General features: G+C 47.3%; 1 protein-coding gene across 2 annotated transcripts; it reads right to left on the reverse strand.

The window, feature by feature from the left end:
* Positions 1-437: 437 nt before the first annotated feature.
* On the reverse strand, positions 438-18,334 carry dgkq (diacylglycerol kinase theta). Of its 2 annotated transcripts, none has more exons than XM_023328836.1 (23): positions 17,171-18,334; positions 15,901-15,980; positions 15,019-15,118; positions 14,590-14,675; positions 9,152-9,274; positions 8,923-9,076; positions 7,698-7,766; positions 7,416-7,513; positions 7,124-7,305; positions 6,972-7,056; positions 6,555-6,609; positions 6,390-6,451; positions 6,156-6,306; positions 5,676-5,714; positions 5,339-5,454; positions 4,745-4,896; positions 4,516-4,664; positions 4,260-4,438; positions 3,317-3,417; positions 3,089-3,235; positions 2,908-3,019; positions 2,655-2,829; positions 438-2,527 (listed from the first exon to the last, which is right to left on the reverse strand). In XM_023328836.1, the coding sequence occupies exons 1-23, from the start codon at positions 17,364-17,366 to the stop codon at positions 2,343-2,345; spliced, it is 2,796 nt and encodes a 931-aa protein (XP_023184604.1). In that variant the 5' UTR covers positions 17,367-18,334; the 3' UTR covers positions 438-2,342. The 2 variants fall into 2 exon arrangements, with proteins under 2 accessions (XP_023184604.1, XP_014329266.1); XM_014473780.2 differs by having other exon boundaries at positions 2,343-2,527; positions 2,677-2,829; positions 17,171-18,332.
* Between the last annotated feature and the right edge of the window lie 729 nt (positions 18,335-19,063).

Consider the following 19,063-nt stretch of genomic DNA (forward strand, 5'->3'; position numbering starts at 1 on the left):
TGTGGCAAAGTAAGACTACTGCATGGACGGATAAAGACCCAGCGGGGCCCCGGGCACCCTGGGGGAAAACCGGTGGGGGGGGGGGCCAACAAGAGGGTCCACTGAGGGGCCCCGGGGCCTCCAACTACAACTTCTCCTGTTGAGGAGCTCCTGTGCTGTTGTTCTGGTGCTCTTTGTGTTCATTTAGTGAGAATGCCAAATTATAATAACTTATTAAATAATTATTTAAATGCGTCACCATGAAAAACTAGCAATAAATACAAAAGTATTTTAATGTTAATTATATGTGTCTCAATTAAATTACATACATACATCTAATTATTTCATGACATACTTTTAGAAACAGCCCTGTACAGTTACAGTTTAAATTAATTCATAATGTGCTAATTCATAACATTTATTAAATCATGGAATAATTCTATCTACTTTTAAAAATTAAAATATTTAATTGGGGCACAAATAATTCATTATCTTCAATAAATGTTTCTGGATTATTTTCTATTTTAATAAATTAGTAACACTTAAGTAATGATTCCATTAGTATTGCAATTTGGCACTCTTCATAAAACTTAAAGAAAATGTCAGATTATTTTTACTGTAAATTGAAGAAAATCTGGGGATTCTCTCGTTTTTTATTATTTAAGTCTAAAACTAGATGATAATGAGATTAAATTAAATGTTTGAGGAAAAAAGTCAAATATTTTCAGAGATTATAAATTTATAAAATGACATCTGGATATTCTTTACGGTTTAAAACCAATTTAGTGGACATATTTCCTTTTAGTAAAATAATGACTTTAAACTATAAAGATGATGGAAAACTTGGATATAAATGTAAGAGTGATTGGAAAATAATCATGTTTTTCATGTAAGTAGGTGAGATTAATCTGAACATTTTGGACCCAGATGATGTTTTATTATAAATTCAGTTTTTAAAACCCAAAAACATTTTATCTTCCTGGATTAAAACCCTGATCAGCCTGTTAATCCCAACGTATCGATCCGTGGGGATAAAAGATGCCTTACTTTATTTTCTTTCAGTCAAAACCTCTGTGGTTCTGGTGCCGCCCGGCCCGGCCGAGTCTCACGTTTCCATTCAGACCAGCAGGAAGCTTAAAGTCCAGAACCAGAACCGCTCGGTTCTGTTTCAATGATTAACAGAACTTCATAAAACAGATCAGCTCCACAGTTAACGCCTCTGAGTTCCCCCTGCAGCGCCTCCTGCTGGCCAGTCAGCAGAACTGCAGCCTGAACCCTCAGGAAGCTCAAAGCTGGATGAGACGCTTCAGTCAGAAGTTCTGAAAATTTCCCAGACGGGTCAAACAGAATCCTGCAGTTTCACGTTTCTAAAGTAAAACTGACCCAGAACCTCCAGAACCTCCAGAACGGCCAACACAGAAAGTCACCAGGTTTTATTTTCTAGCACCATAAATAAGAAAAATACGACAGTTAAAAGTAAACATCAGAGCTACAGTAAATCTAAACCCCGTCAACATGGAGGGTCCATCAGAACCAGCACAACCATCAGAACCATCAGGAACAGCAGACCCATCAGGACCATCATCCAGACTCTAACCGGGTCACAGGAAGCTGGACTTTCCCTTACCCAGTTAAAATTCTGATTCCTTTCCCAGTTCTTCCAGTTTAACTTTGAGGATTTTTCCAGTTGCTCTCCAGTTTGTCCAGCTCTGAGTGATGTTGGTTCTGACCCGGTTAAACATCCAGAACCTTCTGAATTCAACTTGTTTCTCCGTCCAATCGTAGGACTTTCAGTCTCCCACTCCTGGAGGACTTCCTGGTTTCTAGCCAATCAGAGAGCAGAGAGACGTGTCCACTCCCTCATTGGTTCTGGAGGAACTGGACCTGGAGGTTCTAATGTTCTGCAGGAACCAGAAGATTCTGGAGCTCCGCCTCCTCAATGAGCCCCAGAAAAGGCGGGAATCACCATGGCAACCAGTCAAAACATGTAATGTGGCAATGAACCAGGAGCTTACTGTCCATGTTCTGGATGTTCTCCAGAACCTGACCCGGTTCTGGTTCTGGTCCAGATGTCTGCAGAGCAAATGGCCCGTCTGGATGCCGCTCTTCATCCTCCTCTTCCTCCTGCGATATTTCTACGTTTAGATGATATAAATCCACAGCTACGGCTCAGCAGCGGTTCTGGTTCCGCTCGGACCTGATAAACCCGGTTCTTCTCCTCACTCGTCCTGAATGATTATTTTCGTTTTAGGAGCAGGATGAACTTTGACCTCCTCCTCTTCCTCAGCAGGAAGTGGAACCTTCATCCTGCGTGTGTCTTCCTGTGGGTCTGTGGCTACAAAGCTACATGAGTGGAATCTCAGTCACCGGAACTGGACCGGACCGTCCCGGCCTCCGGCAGGAAGCAGCTGCAGAGGCAGAACCGGCGGTCCGGTCCGGTCCGGTCCAGTCAGTGTCCCCCGTCTCTGGAGGACGGACTGTCTGAGCGTCCGCCTCTGCTGGACGGAGACTTCCTCTGCTTCTGTTTGGACTTCCTGAGCATCCGGACCTGCAGAAAGATGGGACAAGGTGAGGTAAAGGGTCAAGTAAAGGTCACGATGGATGAATGGAACCAGTAACCAGTGAACCTGCAGGCCTAGCCGGGTCCAGCCGGGCCCGTGTCGAGCTACGGCTACCTGCAGGGCCAATCCTCGGTACCTTGGGTCCGGCAGCAGAGATGATGATGTGTCCCGGCGCCTGCAGCCAGGGCTCGCCGTCCACCTGGACAGGAAGCTCTTTGCTAACGATGAGGCGGATGTAGGATCCCTGGGCGATCCGGATCCCGCAGCGCAGCCCGCTCTGGACCTGGCCCTGTGGAGACACGGCAGAGGTCAGAGGTTGGAGCGACGCTAGGCCGAGACGATCCGAGACGACCCGGCGGCACCGCACCATGTGGACAACCCCGGTGACCCCGACCACCTCCAGCAGGCCGTCGTCAATCCTGGGCCTGGAGAACCGGCTGTCGGCCTCCGATCCCCACAGGTCGGCTCCGGAACCCCAGCTGCAGAGAGGAGCGGACATGAAGCGGAGCGCCGTCCTGCAGGGGGCGCCGTGCGTCTCTGTGTGTTACCTGGGGATGTTGATGAAGATGAGCCCCTCGATGTTGGGCAGCGGGACGGGCTGCTTGTCCACCTGCAGCTGCAGCTCCTTGTGGAGGCTGCGGCTGCGGCTGATCTTCTGCAGACCCACCTTCACGTAAACGCCTTTGTTGTGGAACCTGAGGGCAGGAAGGTCAACTCATGTTCAGGAGCATAAGATGTTTGTTTATCAGTCAGACGGGTCGGATCCTCCAGGCTACCTGCTGGTGAATTTGTCGGGTTCTCCTTCCCGGGCCAGGTGGAAGTCCAGGCTGAGCTCGGCGTCGATGCCGAGGCCGAAGTAGTTGTTCATCTGGACGATCTGAGAGGAGACGAGCTATAAACCGGCTACAGCAGCTAATCCTGCGAAAACAGGTCCTGGTACAGCCATTAGCATTAGCATGCTAATGCCTCAGGTTGGATGTTTTCATCCTTCCCATCAGACACTTGAAGTTCAGGATGACGGACATTTTTAATGATGGCCGCCATTCCTGAGCCTTTTAACTAAGTATTGAAATGAATGAACTTTATGTCTCGTCATGTTCATAAAACTTTACACTGTAAAGTTTACAGTAATAAAATCCAGCAGAATTAGGAACTGAGGATTTTACTGTTAGCATCTCAAAGAATGATGAATTAATGGTTAGCGCTAGGTAATTTTGTTTGTATTTAGCAGTTTAGCATTAGCACCTAGTAATGTTTTTATGTGTTTACCATTAGCAGAGTTCGTCACTGGAAACAACTACACCTGATTTTAGTTCAAACATTTATTCTTCATTACAACCATGGCGGCCATTTTGAAAAAGGAAACGACATACCAAGAGAATATAAATTATTTCTATGGTTCAAAATATGTAGGCTATAATTTGACATCAAAGACATTCATATAATTTTAGTGCAAAAATAAATATTGGTGGCCATCTTTAAAAATGACAAAGTATTAGTAAATATGATTTCTGTGGGTATTATTATGTTTTATTTGACACCAAAAGTATTAATCTGAGATAAATACTTTTGACAGCTAAATTTTGTGCAATAATAAATCCTCCTTGACAACAATGGTGGCCATCTTGAATTTTTCAGTGTTTTTTTTTTCAGAACAGCAGGTCTGTGCCAAGCCTGGTTCTTGTTTAGGCTGAAATCCTCTCTAGCCTTTGGTCAAACCTTGGGCGGCTCCAGGACGCCGCCGTCCGTCCCGTCCTCTGAGACGTCCTGTGCGTCCAGCAGGATGGTCCAGCGGTCCATCTGGACTTCGTCCGCCTCGTCCACAGACGCCAGGATGTGGTGGGGGTCGTCTCCGCCATAACCCGGCCCCCAGCGCAGGATCCGGGCCAGGTCGTTCCCTGACCAATCAGAACGGAGGAACCCGGGCGTCAGACGGCAATCGGACAGGAACCTCCGCAGGATCCACCGGTCTCACCTGTTCCCAGAGGGACGATGCCAATGGGCGGCTCGCGGCAGACCAGCTTGTGCCTCACGGTCTCCAGAACCCCCAGAACCCATCCCACCGTGCCGTCGCCGCCGCAGACCAGAACCCGGAACCTGGGAACCTCCCTGAAGGCGTGGAGGCTGCAGCACAGGAACATGTTCTTCCATCACACCAGCAGGTCAATTAGCCTCTGGACCAGAACCAGAACCAGAACCCTCACCCTGCCAGCGGGCCTCCGTTGGTGATGTCAAACACCTGGTGGGGGTTCAGCAGCTTCCTGAAGCTGTGCAGCAGCTCTCTGCCCTTCAGCCCGCCGCTCTTCGGGTTCACAAACACCAGCAGGGGGCAGACTGCGTCCCCCAACTTCTGGCACTGCAACCAGAACCAGAACCAAGAGAAACCAGCCAATTAGAGGACAGAAAAAAAGCCAATCAGAGTGGAGAAACAGTCCTGATGAACATTTCTGGCTAAAATATAATATTTTTTATTGATGTGATGGAAAATTCTGATGTTCTGAGGGGCTGAATGTTGGGTTTTATTCTCTGTGAGCCACCAGAACCATCAGAACTGAAATAAATAAATCCTGGAAGTGTTTCACTCTATGTGTCATAGATCTATATAACAGATGAGCTTCATTTGTTCAGAATCAGCTCTGAATCTATGATTGGTTCAAATTCAACATTTCTGGAAAAAATGGGGTTTTACTCCTTGAATCTGATTCCATAAATAAACTGAATAAAGATGGCTGCCGACTGGAAGCTGCCGGTCTGGATGTTGAACTGGTTTCCAGTGGAACCAGTTCAGTGGGGCTCACCTGGATCTCAGGTATGACTAGTGATGTCAGCGTCTTGTTGCTGATGGTCGTGTCTTTAGCCAACATGTAGATCCTCTCTGCTTCAGCGAAGCAGCTAATCTGCAGCGCCACAGCACCTGGAAACACACACACAGAAACACCCACACACACACACAGAGAGAAACACACACACACAGAAACACCCACACACACACAGAGAGAAACACACACACACAGAAACACCCACACACACACAGAGAGAAACACACGTCACTGCAGATCGTTAAGATCCCCGGGTTCATTCAGGTCTTGTCTCGAAGCCCTGATGAAAAAGTGGTTTCCATGGTAACAGCCTCACCTTGAGCTTCATAGAAGTGAGTAAGCATGACCAGGTGACCTGCAGAGAGCGACACGGAGGAAAACGAGTCAGAGCAACGGAGGCTGACGGGCAAAAACACACAGCGACAGAAAACTGCAGCAAGCGCAGAAAATATAAGCAGGTTTGAAAACAGCAGCAGGAATAAAACGCTGCAAACTTCTGTCTGCAGTTGCAACATCTGGTCTGAGAACAGTTTGTTTTGTTTTGATGCCATTTTCTGTTTTTTGTTGCATTTGGATATTTTTATGTTTGTGTTTTTCAGTTTGCATCATTCATGCGTTTGCTGGGCCGGGCAGAGCAGCGTTCCTCCATCTGGACAAACCAAACCATCCTGTAGATAGCCGTTGTCATGGTAACCAGATGCTGACTCATCGGTTACTAACGTTCTCCTGAGCTGATTATTTGTTAATAATTAACCTGCAGGTCTCAGTCCATCCAGCAGGGGCGCTGCAGACTCACCCTTGAAGTCCAGATGTTCCTCCAGCAGGCCGCAGTACTCCTCTTTGGTCAGCAGGGGGGGCAGTCCTGAGATCAGCAGGCCGACCTGCACGACAGGGTTCTGGTTCTGGACTACATAGAAACGGGTCTGGTTCATCTGTCGCAGGGAGAGCTGCAGCAACAGCAACAACCGTCAACCGTCAACCTTCACAGCTCTGATCTCACCAACACAACCTGAAGCTCCATCCGACTCACCTTCCTGATCTCCTGCAGTTTGTCCAACATCTTCTCCTGAGGACTCAGGGTTTGTCTCTGCACTGCAGGACACACACACACAGTTAGAAACACACACAGTTAGAAACACACACAGAGTTAGAAACACACACACACACACACACTGAAACACACCCAGCTGCTCACCTTGCTTGCTGCTCATGCAGACTTCCTGCAGACTGAAGCTGGACGCATCTTCGCCCTGAAACAGACCAATCAGCTGAAACGCCCACCTTTTACCTGAGGGGGGCGCTGAGGTGAAGCTCCGCCCCCTCTCAGCTCCTTCAGACTAGCCAGCAGTAATTAGCAAACAGCTGCTGAGCTCATTATAGGAGCTGCTGCTCAGAGTGAAAACATTAAAGGGTTAATAGAGGAGCCATGTTGGACGACTTCCTGGAGGCGGAGCTTCAGAAAGAGCTGGAGCTTCTTAAAGAGACAGAAGTCCAGTTACATTTCATATAACAACTGAAGGTAACTTAGTTCCTTTATTAAAATGGAGAACATGTTGCATAAATAAATATAAAACAAACTTAACTAATAAAGATGATACAGGTAATAACTCACCTGTCTGTCCAGCTGCAGCAGAACGTCGCTCAGAACGGACGCCGCTGTGCTCGTCTCTGACACTTCCACTGACGCTGCACTCGACCTGAAACACGAGGCGTATCCATGGCAACCAGCCCTCGGGGGTCAAACAGGGTTCAGGATGACCTCACCTGCTCCATGCAGCGTGCACCTTGATGACATCATCACGCCGTAGCTTGGCCCTCAGCATCCGGGCGTCGCCGGCGTTCTGGTTCTGGAAGTTGTTGCTATGGTGACGCTGCACGGCGCCGACATTCTCCAGGTCAAAGTGATGAGACTCGCCGGGCAGGTAGAAGGCCCTCAGCGCTGCCTCCTGCAGGACGGAGCCAGAAGAGCAGCCAAGGTCAGAGGTCAGGCTGAGGTCACCGACAGAAACAACATGGCTGCTCCCAGCTGATTCCTGGGAAGTGGCATCAGGCTCACCACTTCCTCGTTTTTCATGCCTCGGCAGCTGGGAACCAATCGGAAGAAGCCGCGTCTCAATGCATCATCGCCGTCAAACACCTTGATGACCAGCTTACCTGAAACCACAGAGGAAGAGTGTGACCTTTTGACCCCTGGCGGCTGGAGTGAGACTACTTCCTGGATCCTTAGCAGGTACAGCAGTTCACATCCAACCAAACATCCAACCCTGAGCCAGACCCCTGGATGCTTGAACCAGTTAAACCAGTAGAGGTCTGGTACTGGTGCGGTAACTGGTCTTACTGGTCTCTGGAGCTGCAGATTGGAGCTCTCTGGGCGCCGCAGCTGCTGGTTCGGCTTCATCCCAGTTATCTGATGGAAACGACAGAAAGTCGAAACGTTTCACAAGCTAAACATCCTGAAGGTCAAAGGTTAACTGGAGCGGATCCATTAAAACCAGTTTATGGAACTGGAACAAAACGGTTACATTTTATTTTAAATAGTTTGCACTGGTTAAAATGATTCACCTTTTATATAAAACAAAATTTACATTTTTAAATAAAATTCTTTAAATACTTTTTTAAAGAAAAAACAGATTTAATCTGACTTTATTATTTTATGATGTTAATGGTTTTTATTCCAAAATAATTATCAGTGTATTATCTTTCCATTAAAATGTATAAACTAATTAACTTGTTATAAATAAATAAGATGAATTTATGTAAATAACTAAATTTATTGGATTATTATTTAATTATTTTTATCCATTTGAATTTATTGTCAATTTTTATTTCCATCCATCCATCCATCTTCTTCCGCTTATCCGAGGTCGGGTCGCGGGGGTAGCAGCTTCAGAAGGGAGGCCCAGACTTCCCTCCCCAGCCTCTTGTTCCAGCTCCTCCGGGGGAATCCCGAGGCGTTCCCAGGCCAGCCGAGAGACATAGTCCCTCCAGCGTGTTCTGGGTCTTCCCCGGGGCCTCCTCCCCGGGGAAGTAATTTTTATTTATTTTTTGTTTATTTGGAGTTTGAGGAGATTTAATTTCTCAGTTTGATTCGTTATTTTACAGATAAATGTTTTCACGTCTTCCTGTGTCTCAGTTCAGATCAGCGGCGCTGCTGACAGGAAGCATCTGAACGTTTGTGGCTTTGGTTTCGCAAACATCACAGGAAGTGGTCGCACTCACTGATGATGTCATCAAGCTCCGCCCCCTGAGATCAACTGAATCCACATGGGGGCGACGCTCAGTGAATGATTTGATTTGATTCAGAAACTATTTTCTTATTCAAACGGTTGAGATTCTGTTTAAACTCTGTGACGAGGAAAAGAATGCAAACAAATTAAAGATTAATTAAAAACAAGGTTAGCTTAGCTTCATTTTTAGCTTCATGGCTTCTTCTAAAAACAACAGCAACAAAAAAAACATAGTAATTAAACAAATTAGTCTTAATTTTTCAAGTAAGATTAAGATTAATTACTTTTTAAATTAAGATTAAAGTTAATGTTTGTTGTATTAATTAACCCCCTCACCGCGGTCCTGGCTGCCGCTCTCAGAGATCCGGTAGCACTGCATCTTGCTGAAGTTCCTGGACTGGAGTCGGACGCACGGCGGTGGCAGCATCATGCTGCGGAGTCGCCCCAGGGCGCACTCTGCCGGGAGGTGGTGGCAGCAGGATGCGTGGCTCTGCAGGGGCGACAGAGGACGGCGTTTGGACCGCGGCGGTTCTGGTGTGGCGGGTTCTGGAGCGGCTGGACTCACCGTGACGCTGCACCACTCGCACCTCAACCCGGACAGAACCTCAGAGGAACCGCAGGAGCGGCGACAAAACTCGCAGCGCGCCGACGCCGGGTCGCCCTCCCTCCACTGATGCTGCAGAGACTCCTGTGGGTCAGAACCAGAACCAGAACATCACTCCTACAGGCAGCAGAACCAGAGCCCAGTCATTAGTTCTCACCTAAAAACATAAATGGTTTTTAATTGTTACCGATTCCAGATCGAAAACCGAAACGCCGAGTTCGTTTAAATCCAGAATAAAATCCAGCTGGTCAGAGATTCATTAGATATGAAACACTGATCAATACATTTGATGTATTGATGGTTTTAATGATGACAAAATCTAAAGTTTGTTCTGAAATTGTCGACTGTTTCTATGACTTTTTATTTTGGTGTTTTTATAAAGTAAAGGAATTTGAGCTGCTGCAAAGTATTCTATAAACATAAACGATTGGTGGCGTGCCGTGGTGGCGGAGGGGTCAGCGCGACCCACATTCAGAGGCAACGCGGCCGTCGCGGGTTCGACTCCCGGACCCGACGACGTTTACCACATGTCTTCCCCCTCTCCTTCCCCGTTTCCTGTCAGCCTATTTTGAAAAAGGGACACTAGAGTCACAAAAGACCCCTTGCGGGGCGATAAAAAAAAACAACAAAAAAACAATTGATTAAAACTTACATTTTTTGCTACATTAAAAGAGATACATCTAATTTTTAAATGTTTTTATGCTCAGTTAAACTCATTTATTCTCGGCTATAAGATCAGGATCCAGGTCAATGAGGTCGTTTGCGTGTTGCAAAAATGACATCAAGGATGAAGCACGACAATCCATCAACACAACCAACCTAACATGGCATCTAAAAAACTAAAACTTGACGGAGTTTGGCTGCATGGAGGCTCAACGCAGGAAAACCGCCTGCTGTAAACGTAAAGCTGCTTAAAGCTGCAGCAGGAAACTTCAACAAACAGACAAAATATTTTACATATGTATTAAAACTTTCACTGTCCTAACATAAGACAGACAATTTCTGAAAAAGATAATTGATCTCCTCTGTCTGTGTTCTGCAGAATTACTCAGCTCAGTCAGAACCAACCAATCAGAGCCAATCAGAGCTAGCTTTACTCAGCTAGCCAATCAGAGCTAGCTTTACTCAGCTAGCCAATCAGAGCCAGCTTTACTCAGCTAGCCAGGCAGAACAGGAGCACAGAGGACGCAGTCTCTATAGCGCTGCACTCTGTCCTTTCTCACCTGGACAGTAAGAACACTTACGCCAGACTGCTGTTCTTAGATTTTAGTTCAGCATTCAACACTGTCATCCCATCACAACTCATTACCAAACTCACAGACCTCGGCATCAGTCCACTCATGTGTAACTGGTTGCTCGACTTCCTGACCAGTCGACCTCAACATGTCCGGCTGGACAACCACTTCTCATCCACCATCATCATAAACACCGGAGTGCCACAAGGCTGTGTGATGAGTCCCTTCCTCTACTCCCTCTTCACCTACGACTGCAGACCTGTCCACGGCTCTAACGCCATCATCAAGTTCGCAGACGACACCACGGTGATCGGCCTCATCAGAGATAATGACGAGGCCGCTTACAGGGAGGAGGTAGACCGTCTGGCTGAGTGGTGCGACAAAAACAACCTGCAGCTGAACACCGAGAAGACCAAGGAGCTTATCGTGGACTTCAGGAGGAACGCTGACCCACATCCACCCATCCACATTAAGGGGACAGTGGTGGAGCGTGTGGACACCTTTAAGTTCCTGGGAGTCCACATCTCCGAGGACCTGACTTGGACGACCAGCTGCTCCAAACTCATTAAGAAGGCGCATCAGCGCCTCTTCTTCATGAGGACCCTGAGGAAGAACCACCTGTCCTCAGAGATCCTCACGAACTTCTACCGCTGCACCATTGAGAGCATCCTCACCAACTGTATTACAACTTGGTACGGGAACTGCTCTGTCTCCGACCAGCAGGCGCTGCAGAGGGTGGTGAAAACTGCCCAGTATATCGCCGGGGCACCGCTCCCTGCCATCAAGGACATCTACAGGAAGCGGTGTTTGAAAAGGGCCGGGAAAATCACAAAGGACTCCACTCACCCAGCACACACACTCTTTTCCCTCCTGCCCTCTGGGAGGCGCTACAGAAGCCTACGGACCAGAACCACCAGGCACCGGAACAGCTTCTTTCCCACAGCTGTCACGCTTTTGAACGCCTCCTGACATAAAACATAAACTATAAGGACTGTACTCCCCTATCCTCTCATACAACAATAACACATGGACTATCCTCCTCACACACAGACACACACACACACATCACGGACTGTTTTCTTCACACACACATACAACCTGTAAATTTGATCTGCCATTATTTATCTTGTATTATATTATATACATATACGCTGCCTGGCCAAAAAAAAAGTCGGCACCAAAAAATGGTCACTCTCTAATATTTTGTTGGACCGCCTTTAGCTTTGATTACAGCCCACATTCGCTGTGGCATTGTTTCAATAAGCTTCTGCAGTGTCACAAGATTTATTTCCATCCAGTGTTGCATTAATCTTTCACCAAGATCTTGTATTGATGATGGGAGAGTCTGACCACTGCGCAAAGCCTTCTCCAGCACATCCCAAAGATTCTCAATGGGGTTAAGGTCTGGACTCTGTGGTGGCCAATCCATGTGTGAACAAGATGTCTCATGCTCCCTGAACCACTCTTTCACAATATGAGCCCCATGAATCCTGGCATTGTCATCTTGGAATATGCCCGTTCCATTTGGGAAGACAAAATCCATTGATGGAATAACCTGGTCATTCAGTATATTCAGGTAGTCAGCTGACCTCATTCTTTGGGCCACAATGTTGCTGAACCTTGACCTGACCAACTGCAGCAACCCCAGATCATAGCACTGCCCCCACAGGCTTGTACAGTAGGCACTAGGCATGATGGGTGCATCACTTCACCTGCCTCTCTTCTTACCCTGATGCGCCCATCGCTCTGGAACAGGGTAAATCTGGACTCATCAGACCACATGACCCTCTTCCATTCCTCCAGAGTCCAATCTTTATGCTCCCTAGCAAACTGAAGCCTTTTTTCTGGTTAGCCTTACTGATTAGAGGTTTTCTTACGGCTACACAGCTGTTCAGTCCCAACCCCTTGAGTTCCCTTCGCATTGTGCGTGTGGAAATGCTTTTGCGTTCACAATTAAACATACTCCTGAGTTCTGCTGTTGTTTTTCTTCGATTTGATTTGACCAAACGTCTAAGTAATCGCCGATCACCATCATTCAGGACTTTTTTCCGACCACATTTCTTCCTGGAAGACGATGGTTCCCCACCATCCTTCCAGTTTTTAATGATGCGTTGGACAGTTCTTAACCCAGTTCTAGTAGTTTCTGCAATCTCCTTAGATGTTTTCTCTGCTTGATGCATGCCAATGATTTGACCCTTCTTAAACAGACTAACGTATTTTCCACGACCACAGGATGTGTCTTTTGCCATGGTTGTTTAAGAAATGAGGAGTTACTCATTGCATCAGCTGGGGTTAAATAACTTGTTGCCAGCTGAAAGATAATCGCCTATGCAGTACTTATCCAATAGGAGGCTTGTACCTATTTGTTTAGTTAAATCCAGGTGGCGACTTTTTTTTGGCCAGGCAGTGTATAATCCATTCCCTAACATTCTTGTATATTCTGTATAATCTGTATAATCTGTGCATATAGCTCCCATATTTATATTTATACACAATATCTATATCTCTTGCTATAACCCCTTATAGTCCATACATACATAGTCTTGTACATCTGTAAATAAATATTATATATCGTAGAGCACAGCTGGATAGATGCAAACTACATCTCGTTGCTTGTACTTGTGACAGTGCAATGACAATAAAGTTGAATTCTATTCTATTCTATTCTATTCAGAGCTAGCTTTACTCAGCTAGCCAGGCTCTCAGAAACTTTTAGTTCAGTAACTCAGGATTGTTTATTTTGATGCAACCTGGATTTGACTTTAATGAATGTTTCCTTTTTTACTTGACATTTTGTGATAAAGGCTGTGCTGTGAGATTTATTTGACTCGTGTTTAATTTAGGGTACAGAGGATTGTCCAGAGTTTGTCCCGGATCAGTGACTGGCTCTCCAGTAACTGTCTGGTTTTAAACACCAGTAAGACAGAAACTGATTATTGTCACCTGCAACACAATATCTACCAGAAAACTGGATCCTTCCTAAAATCAAAGGTAAAAAATCCAGGTATCACTTTTGATTCATCATCAGGCTTCGACTCACATTAAGGCCGTTTCCTGTTCTTGTTTCTTTCATTTAAGAAACTTTTCTAAAATCAGACAGATGGTCTCCAGGCTGATCTGGAGGAAATCATTCATGCTTTAGTCTCACAACGTCTGCTACTGTTACGCCCTTTTCACCTGTTGGATAAATTCCTCCTGCTCTCTCAGCAGCCAGTCCCAGTCCTTCCTGTCTCTCCTCCGGCTCCCAGCCGACTGTAGGATTGGTTTAAAGTTCTGGTGCTGACCCACAGAGTAACACGGCCAGGCTGCTGGTTTTCTGTCAGGTTTTAACTAAACTTTCTGCTTCGTTCTCAGACTCTGAATCTCCTGGTTGCTCCACGGACACGGTTAAAACCCAAAGGGCCCCGGGCCCTTCAGTCGGTGGCCCCCAGGCTGTGGCCCTCACAGCTCTGTTTTCTGACTGGAGGTTTTTAAAAAGCAACTAAAACATTTTTATTTTCTCAGGCTTTTATCTCTGGATTTTATCGTTTCTTCTGTTGGTTTTATATTTTGTACAGTTTTAAGGTTGATTTCTATCAAACAGTACTTTATGATTTTATGTCTGTGAAAATCTTTAGCAATAAACTTTACTTACTTACTAACCTTACTGTTAAATATTATTTTACTGATTGCAGGTTTTTCAGTCATTTTTACTGAATAGCTGCTGTTTTGTGCCTGCAACTATTTTTGCATGTTTTATGTCTAAATTATGTGAATTTATTGCCAGATCATTTTTCAATTTTGCCAGATCACATAGTATCATTTATACCTAAAGCGAAAAGTTAACAGTCAATCCAGATGATCGTCAGTGATCAGTGATCGGCCTCATGGATGATCGGTATCAGAACCTGATTGGAGCGTCCCTAATATTATTATTATTGTTTTGATTTCATTTTAATGTTCCAGCTGAAAGATAATAATAATAAACAGGGCCACAAATCTCCAGTAACTTTTTACTCAAAAACAGACTTAATTGCGCCCAATAATTAAGAGTGTTGCTATGCAGCTGGAGTTTGGACATCACTGAATAAAGTTCAGGGCCGGAGCCAGGAGGGGGCCATGGGGCCCCGGCCCCACTCAGAAATAAACATGTGAGACTCCAGTTCTGTCATGGTTCTGCTTTACCTGCTGCAGGTTCTGGTCCAGGTGGCAGCAGCGACAGTCTGCGCAGCTGAAGGCGGCGCAGTCGGCGTGGACGTGCAGCTCGCACACTGGAAGACAGGAAGTAGTTTATCAGGGGCGATCAGCGTGAGGACGGCGGAGACAGAGCGACTGTCAGAGCCGCACAGAGAGGAAGATCAAATCTCTGCTTTCATTTCTTCATCTGATCTTTAAGTTAATATAGATGAAGGTCCAGATATCTGGCCTAGTCAAAGCCCGGCTGTTGGAGACCAGGTCGTCTGCACAACGTTTCCCAGCATGGTGTTAATCATCTCAGACCGGCAACACTGCTGCTCTTAATTCCCATCAGAGCTCTGAAATCACCATACTGGTTGTATCAGCAGGTTGAACTGGTCTGACTGGTGATGATGCTTCAGGCTGAACTGGTCCCACCTTCACAGCGCAGCGCCGTGCTTCCCTCCGTCTGCTTCCTGCACACGCAGCAGAAACGCTTCTTCTGACCAGCTGGGCCGAAGCAGTGAGCCACCGGCACCTGCAGGGGGCAGCAGACAGAGACCTGTAACACTCGCTCCTGATTGGCTGGTTTAGTATCAACAGAGAAAACAATTAGCAGCTTTTCATGACGATTTCATTCATTTAACAGAAGCAGACTAAAAGATCTCAGACAGCAACACATCAGGCGCTGAGCTACAGAACTTCAAAAGTCTCTGACATCCATCAGAACCATCTCTAAAGGTTCTGGACTCTACAGAACCTCAGGGGCAACCAGGATCCCTGCTAAGTCGCTAAACACATAAAAGAACTAGCGGAAGCTAACACTAAATCTGTAAATACATAAAATAACTAATCAGCTAAATACATTTAAAAAATGAAGGAAGTCATCACTAAATGGTTAAACACATTAAAATGTTAGCAGAAGCTAATGCTAATGATTAAGAGACCAGCTAACCAGAAACTTAGGTTCACTAACAGCTGGATGTCGCTAAACAAAAAACCTCAACTATGCTGACACTGACCTGCTAAACACATTAAAAAATTAGCAGAAGCTAATGCTAACCATTAAAACGACGGTCTGTGCGTCACTTTCTGCTACATTTTATCACTTTAAAGTTGTATGAATATGATGACCAAAGTGGAAAACATGATGTGACATAAAGTTCATCCCAGTCATGAAATGGGGAACATTTAACAGTGATAATTGGTCAAAGTGGCCGCTCAAAGATGGCGGCCATTTTGAAAGTGAGATATGAAAAGCGCTCTGAGGCTGATGCTGATTTATGTTTGTGTGAATAACTTGCTGCTCTGCAGACTCACCTGAACCTGAGTCGGAGCCATGCAGCTGCACACGGCCCGCAGCGTCTTCAGACATTTCTCATGACACATGAAGTTACACACTGAGGAAGAGGAGGAGATGAAGGTCAGGGTGAAGGCTCAGCTCCAGCATGGAGGATGGCTGCAGTGAACGATTCCTGACTGCTGATTTCATTTGGAATCAAATTATTTTTTATCATCCTGGGCTCAAATCCCAGCTAGGTTAGTCTGACTAGTAAATATTTCACTTTCCTCTCTGCAGCCTGAATGAAACTTTTCCTTCCGTCTAACTTTCTAGCGCGTCATGGCCGTTCTTCAGTTCATCAGAATCAGACGCTAGCAGCGCTGAGCTAAACGGACCAGCAACCCCTCAGATGTCACGACCCCTCTGGCGAATGCCAGCACGTTCTGGTTTCCATGGTGACGCTAGGCTTTCCCCGTGATCTGCCGGTCCGATCGGTTAGACCGACGCGGTTCTGAACGGACGAATTTGAATGTCAGTTTCAATGTTTTTGTTGAGAAAAATATGCAAATGGTTTCTATAAATAGATAGCAGAGCAGTTCTGGGTTCTGGGAAGAACCGGAACCGGTCGGGTCAGGAACACAGCAGCCTGAGGAGGACTGCTCTGGACCCGCTGGTTTTACCAGAACTGGGTTCCTGAATCGGCCTCTGTCCCAGTGAAGCTGGGGTCAGAGGTCACAGGTTGTCACACCACACAACACTTTCTGCTGCTCACAGAAGGTCAGCTGGCTGAAAGGTTAATAATGGATCCGGTTCTCTCTCCGACCCACAGAACCGGCCTCCTGGTTCTGATTACATCATGGTGGCAGATGAAGCCCCTCGATGACATCACAGCTCCCTCTTAATCTCTCCAGGACACACACACACACACACACACACACACACAGCATCTTCGCTCGCCTCCTGTTGCCATGCCAACGACTCAACTGCAGCTCCGAATTGATGGAGACGATTTACAGACATGAAAGAGGAGAGTTAACCTCTGACCCCAGGATGGAGGAAACCCCTCTAACTGTTTGCCCTCAGTTGTGTCTGACAGGCCGGGTCTTGTCCATTAGATCCGGGCTCAGTTCGGTCCCCCAGGGATCCCGGCCTGCAACTTTTAGATGCATCGTTACTCCAACAGAGCGGATGAAATTGCTGGATTCCTCACCAGCAGCCGTTCATTGGATTCAGGTGTGTTGGAGCCGGGATGCCTCTGAAAGCTGCAGGTAGCTCCGGAGGACCGAACCCTCTAAGGCCGGGTCTTACCTTCGCACAGGAAGCCGATGAGACCCCAGACGAAGTCGCTGCAGCTGTGGCAGAAGGTCGGCTTGGTGAGGGTGACTTTCTTGAAGCAGTGGCCCATCGTGGACTGCTGCGCCCGCCTCTTCTCGGCAGCCGGACTCGCAGCCCGGCAGTTGGCGGCGTCGGGGTCCGCCGGGCCGGGCCGGGTCGACTCGGCCATGTCCGTAAATACCGTTTTATAACACGGACACTACACGGTGTACAGCAAACCGACTTCTGAGGTAGAAACGTCGTTGTTCTAATGGATGTTCAGCCCCACAGTAAGCTCATCCCAGCGGGCCGGACGCGGCGGCCAGCCCGGGGAAAGGGCGCTCTGTTCGGGGAGGGACTCGGAGTTTCCCCCTCCTCCTTCGGAAGCTAATCCAGGTCCAGAAATTCAACTCAAACCCATCAGGTTCCAAATTAAACAAATCACAGTTTTATACTGATCACGAGTCTGTTGTCTCCAGATAAAGAGCCATTTCACCGGCCGGATCCAGCGGTTTTCCCCCACGGAGAGGACGCTCAGGTCGGTGTGGAGGGTCCCGCCGAGCCGGCGAGCTAACCAGCCCAGGTGTGTTTCTGGTCGGAACCAGAAATATCCACAAACATAAGCCAGGGCGGTTTTAATTCAGAGGGGAAGAACTACCCGGCTGGCTTCCCAGCAGCTCCCCACGCCGAGCAGGATCCGGCCGGCCGGAGACAGCGGTGCCAGCCGGCGGCGCCTCCCGGAGACGGCGCTCAGCAGGCGGGATGAATAAAAGATGACATATCGATCCGACGAACCTGAAGACAACGGGGCTCTGCGGAGGTATGGAGCCTCTGGACCCCCTGATGAGCGCGTTTCCAGTCAGAGCCGTGAGGCTGGCAGCGGGAAACGAGCCGAAACAGAACCAGAATTAAGAATCGAAGCCCGGGAGAAGGAGCAGAGAGGCCCCGGGGAGCCGGAGGTGGTTCAACAAGTGGTGCGTCCGTCTGCGGAGGCTCCTTTCATTCTGCTGCCGCTTCCTTTTCAGAGGCTGCTTCTTCTTCCGCGTCTGAGTCTCGACACTGATTTACTCCTCCTCCTCAGCTTCATCAGCTCCTCTTCCTCCTCCTTCAGCTGCTGCTCTTCCTCTCTCTCCTCCTCCTCAGCGACTTCCATAACGACAAATTATAAAATCTTTTATTGATCCCAAAGTTAAAATTAAAAGTTAAAATTAAACGCTGTACATGCTGATCTCCTGTAGCAGTCTGTATTGCAACTATTCTGAAGATGCCTTTGACTCAAGACACTGTTGTTGTTTAAGGCTGCATGCTCCCACCACCCAGTTCAGTCCGCTTCAACCCGGCTCCAGTCCGGTTTAACACGACTCCAGTCCGGTTTAACACGACTCCAGTCCGGTTTAACACGACTCCAGTCCGATTTAACACGACTCCAGTCCGGTTTAACACGACTCCAGTCCGGTTTAACACGACTCCAGTCCGGTTTAACACGACTCCAGTCCGATTTAACACGACTCCAGTCCGCTTGACCTAGAAAGTCCGGTTCATTTGTGGAGGTATGAATGCTAATTGAACTCTGGTCCACCCTTGGGCCGTGCTGTGGTGGCACAGGGGGTTAGCACGCCCCACATTTGGAGGCCTTAGACCCGCGGACGTCGCGGGTTCGACTCCCGGTCCCGACGACCTTTGCCGCACGTCCTCCTTCAAAATGTCCTCCGGCTTAGCTGGCTGCCTGTGTGTGTTAATCTGTGTATAAAAAATTCTTGCTGTAACTGCGAAATAATTTCCCTGCTGGGATGAATAGAATAGTGGCCTATATCTATAGAATAGAAAACCAGTGACCGCTAAAAGTGAACTACAGCGCAGGGCATTCTGAGTAAATACAGCCAAAAC

The sequence above is a fragment of the Xiphophorus maculatus genome, chromosome 23 (assembly GCF_002775205.1).
Source record: "Xiphophorus maculatus strain JP 163 A chromosome 23, X_maculatus-5.0-male, whole genome shotgun sequence".
NCBI lineage: Eukaryota > Metazoa > Chordata > Actinopteri > Cyprinodontiformes > Poeciliidae > Xiphophorus > Xiphophorus maculatus.